Source organism: Etheostoma spectabile, chromosome 20 (assembly GCF_008692095.1).
Source record: "Etheostoma spectabile isolate EspeVRDwgs_2016 chromosome 20, UIUC_Espe_1.0, whole genome shotgun sequence".
Lineage (NCBI taxonomy): Eukaryota > Metazoa > Chordata > Actinopteri > Perciformes > Percidae > Etheostoma > Etheostoma spectabile.
In genome coordinates this window covers 20,310,003-20,315,567 of record NC_045752.1, presented here as the reverse complement: position 1 = coordinate 20,315,567, position 5,565 = coordinate 20,310,003, and the positions used below count along the sequence as shown (strand labels likewise).

General features: G+C 40.0%; 1 protein-coding gene and 1 long non-coding RNA gene across 21 annotated transcripts in view; one reads left to right on the top strand and one right to left on the bottom strand.

The window, feature by feature from the left end:
* LOC116669996 (uncharacterized) overlaps positions 1 to 5,565 on the top strand; it is a 19,048-nt gene that overhangs the window by 534 nt on the left and 12,949 nt on the right. The gene's annotated exons all lie outside the window — the stretch shown is intronic.
* Positions 831 to 5,565, bottom strand: part of LOC116669994 (tumor protein D54) — a 32,970-nt gene continuing 28,235 nt past the window's right edge. For all 20 annotated transcript variants that reach the window (XM_032500195.1, XM_032500183.1, XM_032500174.1 and 17 more), the window contains one exon: positions 831 to 4,028. In XM_032500195.1, the coding sequence (XP_032356086.1) occupies positions 3,942 to 4,028 (87 nt within the window). In that variant the 3' untranslated portion in view covers positions 831 to 3,941. The remainder of the gene's footprint in view (positions 4,029 to 5,565) is intronic.

Below are 5,565 nucleotides of genomic sequence, written 5' to 3'. Positions count from 1 at the left end.
CGCGGCCCGGGTTCGATTCCCGGTCAGGGAACTACTGTTTTGTTTAATTTTTTACAGAGCTATTTACACTTTCTTGTAACCACAGACTGTACAGTGGTTTAAAGTGGGGCGTTACCATAGATTGCATCGAATTAAACTGTTGCAAATCGAGCCATGTTGCAAACAGCTGTGTAACATTACATGGGTACTAGTAAGAATGAATCAGCTGTACAAAGTATACTGAATTCATATCTTACTGATCAGTTTGTGTAATTGTAATACTACTGTATCATACTTTTAATTTGTGTAGACCTTTTATTAAGCCCATATATACACGCACACACACAATGTAGTGTTAGTGATATAGTGAATGCACAATCACAACACTCTAGTATTATCATAAATTAAAAGGTCCCACAGATGGCGACACCCATTCAGCATCAAGTGTTAAAGGTGCTTTCTGTAAGACCGCGGTTTTTCTTAAAAAGTTCCCAAATTAGTAAATGTGACCCAGTGCCAATCATTGAATTTGTAATAAAATGTTTCCAATTAGTTTCTTTTTGAAACAGAACCCATCAAATTCAGACTACAGATGACAATTTATATACAAATTGTTTTTTGTGATCAAATATGTATTAATTTATACATACAAATTATCCAAAACAATGACAAAATATTATGGACAACTAATCCAGTTTCAGATTCTAGCATTAGTCATATTAATAAACTTTGTAAATTCTGTGTTAATTAAAGCAGATCTCAAGAAGGGCAGATTTAAAATACTGACCAAAAACCACTCAAATCATTTAAAGGAATGCTTTATTGATATCCAAACATATACAACAAAACAAATTAATTCACCATAGTCTTCCAAATCTGATCCCTTTTGATACACTATATCAGCTAGGCCCAGGGCCTAAATAAAGCTTGAAGTGCTCTACTCTCCTGTGCAGCAGCTGGCACCCAAAACAAAAGTTCCTTATAACATCTATCCAATATCTATCCATCAGTCCCCCAAAACCGATCGCAGCTTTAAACAGCCGACCGCTACACTGCAAAAAAAGAAAAAGAAAAAAGAAATCCATCTTAAAATAAGTCATTCAATTCAGTATTTAAAATCGTATTTTTCTCGTACAGAGTGAGATATAATTGCCCTACAAAAAGCACTTAAGTATGAGGGAATGTATCCACTTTGTGTAAGAAAAATAGGATTTTAGGATTCTTAAGTAAATGATTTCAGAATATTTCTTGTAGTACGCGTCTTGGAGAAGCAGAAAGCCAGAGACTTTGAAATTCAGAGGCAGAAAGAGAGAATTTTGTAACAGATATTTAAACATTGGCAACTTATTTTTAAACTGATGACAAATTATTTGTACAAATAAATCCTCTCTAAAAGTCCAAATTTCCTTACAGAAGGAAAAGCCAAAAGAAAACACAAGTTCACTAACGGGAATATATTAACTACCAAAATGTACAACACAATAACACGAAAAACAAAAAATACACTTGTGCAGTTTTGAAGCCGGGATGTTTTGTGTTTGTTGTGAAGCGCTGTTATTGTCATTTCATGTTTGTTCTTTGAAGCCCAGCTCCGCCACTGACCGCTCTTTGTTGTTGGTTGGGAGGTTTTGGCTTACACTGTTGAAAACATTTAATGTATATAAGAACTCATATTTTCAGTTTATAATAAACATTTGGACATTTTGAGACATTGCACTGAAGCTGAGCCAGGATACAAGAGCAACATTTTGTAGCTGCAATAGGTAAAAAAAAAAAAAACCTTCAGTGCCTTGAGAAAGTCTACCAATAGTTTGAGACTGACCAACGCTTTTTGGCAATTTGTCAAAGAGTTGCCCTGTATTTTTTCTGGGAAAATTTGCTTACTGTAGTGTTACCTTTTGTCAAACCACCAGAAGCAATGTTAGCCTTGTATCAGCAACTTTAATAAGAAGAAAGAAAAACATTTCGACCTTCGTTTTTTAGTAGAAACGTGACGGTCACAATTTCATATAATTATATATATAGCTCACAACAATAAGAGCTACAGTGATTTGGTACAAAAAGTGTTAGTTTGGCCTCATGCAGCGCGTGTGTGCTATCAGCACATTTAGTAGCATGTGTGTGTGTGCAGTAAGGGGTTGTGGGTAAAGTTTTTTTTATGGCAACAAGTTTTCCATGACACATTTTGTGGCGTGTCGGACAATCACAATCTGAATATTTCAATGCTATCTCCTCTTCAACAAAACCTGAAGTCTATACAACATAAAGGTTCTCTAAGCGATGTCACGTGTTTTTTTAAGCTACAATATTTGTGTCACAGCAAACATCTCCTCACTATCTGCTAGCTACCAGGGAGCCTAAAAAATTGTGTGAAATCGCTTAGAGAGCCTTTAAAGGAAATGGAACATAAAAGGAAAAACAAACCAACAACCGTTGCTTTTCTACCAGCTCTAATAGGTGAACCATGTAATGAAGAGATTAAGGCCGATAGAGAAGCGTCCACATTCACCGGGTAGTGCACAAAGCAACGCATCGTCTCCAACTGAGTTCTGTGTGTAGGAAGGAAGGAACACCAGTTGGACTAGGGGAAAAAAGAAACGGGCAAAGTGGTTTCAACATCTATTCAACCCTTGACAGGTTTCTAGTCTGACTTGCCAATGGCAGATTAAAGATGCTGCGGCAGCACACCCAGGTCCAGTTTGTCAAAAGAAACCAGTTTGATTAATATCCCTTCTTGTCCGAAACGACTGCAGCTCCTTAACGAGTCAGCTTCGCAGACATGTTATCAGATTTCAGAGCACACATGTACTTTAAACTGACAAGAAGTCATGTCTGTGAAACTGACCCACTGAAGTTTGTTTAGCCTCGCCCCCCCTTTTACCACCACACCTGATTACTACCATTTGGCAGCATAATTAACCATATTTATTATATTTCATATATATTTATACATATTGATAAAAGTTATGTAAAAACATTATGCAAAGCAGTGTAAAATAGTTTGTAATACAAAATGGTTTGAGGATTGTTTTTTCCATTTTTACATCCTGGGGCTGTTTTTAGTGTGTTACGCGAGACCTCGGTCTTCTTTGCATGGTCATTATGGTACAACTGAGATGAAATATGCACATGCATGTAGCAGTAGAAGGTCTAAGAGGGGTGAGATGTGCTGGACGCCCCCCCCCAGTCAAACCACTAACCTGCAGGTGTAGCCTGCGTTCACACGGCGGGCATTCACTGAGCTGTGAAGATAACTGTACAAGTTTTAGAGAAAACTGGGGGTAGTGTGGTGACAATAGTATGTGGTCACAGTGTGAATGCATGATTTAAGTACACTACAGTAGTCAGAAAACAAGAAGGCAGAACTAGTAGTATAGACCACCTGTGAAATGTTCCCCCGCCCTCAGTCTGCAGAGATCCGGTTGGGGCCCATAAAATGCACCTGCAGAGTAACTGCAGCGTTATCTTAACAACCACCCAATCCCAGAATTAAATGTGAAACTTCTCATTGAGTTTAAGAGCCTGACTTCTTAATAATGCCTTTTAGCCTTATCTTTAGCCAGGTGAGTTACTCCCTGCTTAAAAAAAGGCTTGTGAAGAGTGCAGGAGACAACAGTTGACTCATATGGACTATCAAAGAGCTCTGATGGGAAGGAAGCAGAGGCTAACAAAGGTAACGAGGTCTGGAAATGACTCAGGTTTAGACATTTTTCCTTTTTCCTGGACAGCAAGGCAGAGGACTGGAGGCCGTGGGACCAGTAGTGATGGAAGCGCTCATCCCATCCCAAACCCATGAGTCCTTCACCCCCGTCCGCCTGCGTCTACAGACCTCGGGGCATCGGAGTGGTGGTGAGTGGGTGAGGGGGAGGGCTGACTCTGCGATGTGAGGCAATAACAGTACAGTCTCAGGTCGTGAGGAAGGTGGCGGCGAGGAGGAGGAAGAGGCAGAGGGGGGGATGCGTTCAGAAAGGCGGGTTCTCCTGAGTGGGGGTGGTGTCAGTGGGGGAGGTGACAGCCTCTCCATTTCCTTTGGGGCCCACAACCTTGTACTGAGACACACGTGAGGAGGATGATGAGAGAGGAGAGAGAGAGAGGAGAGGAGAGAGAGAGAGAGAAGAGAGAGAGAGAGAGAGAGAGAGAGAGAGAGAGAGAGAGAGAGAGATCGAGAGAGGGTTGAGACCCAATTTATTTCAGCTGTGATTCTGTTTCTCCAAATCAATCCTTGTCAAAGGCAGGAGTTATTGATCGGCAGCTTTCACACACTGACTCAGTTTGTTTCCTGTCGGGGAAAAGACACTTTGACTACATTTAAAATCCATCAGTGTGTCCCAAAATCATAATACATGTTAAACCTATGCAAGTTTTAAGTAGAATATATATCTAAATATTGTGCAATAATTTGTAATGGATACTATTCTACATTCTACATAAGGAAATGGAAACAGCCAACATACTAACTGCTAAAACAGTACACTATGATGATAAACATGTGGTATATTAGTATGTAGTATGGATTTGACCTGCATCTCTTATGAAATGAAATAGTCAAACAAAAGTTGTACATGTTATTAGGGATGGAACCAGGGCTTGACATTAACTTCTTTGCTCACCAGCTAATGTGGCTAGCTACTAGCCACTCAGCATTTTCACTAGCCACTATTAAATTTTATTTGAGTAAAGCTGACTACAGTATGATACAAGTAACTTAATTCTGTTACAGGGTTGCTACATTGCACCTGACCTTTTTAAGGCCATTATGAATGAAATAAGACCTATTTCACAAAAAAGTGAAACAATTCCCTGATCTCCTCAATGGCATTATAGGACTGGTGGCTCGATTGCATGTTGGTCACCTTTGTAGTTGTAATAGTAATGCAGCTCAGAATTATAAACAAACATTTTAAAGCGCTGCGGGAACATTTCAAAGAGCATTAGAGGTAGCGTTACTTTGACGTAGAAAAGATAAGACCTGTTAAAAATGATTTAAGACCTGGAACCAAAGTGGCTAGTGAGAGTGACGGTCGTTGCATCTCATGTAGCTTAAATTGTCTCCTTGAGTCGAAATCGTAGTTTAGTTGCTTTTCGTGAGTTGATATATATAGAACGGGTTGTGATAATAGGAATTAATATTGACTTAAATAGATTGCAGGCCCCGGAATTGAATAAAATCCAAACTGTATTGCGCCATACTTTGTGATATCAGCAATTATCACATTGTTGTCCAAAGGATTGATATATCATATCTTGACAAAACTTATGATTGACATGCCTACATGTTATTATATAGCCCTTTAGACTTTAGTCTTACAAAATGTTTGTCAACTTGGTAATGATCTACCGAAATTAAATGCCCCCTTGTCGTCCTCACACCCCCCAGCCCCCTCTTTCACACCTCCCCTGGCCTACTCCCCCTCCCCCCCTTCTCAGCCTTCAACGACCATCACCAACAATCAGCCCACCAACCTGCTCCTCCCCCCTCATCCCGCTCATCAGTTCAACCTCCCCCCTCCCTGAGACCCACCTCCCACCATCCTCACACCCCAGTCATCCTCCACCCCCTCCTCCATAACAGATGATCAGGTGAGA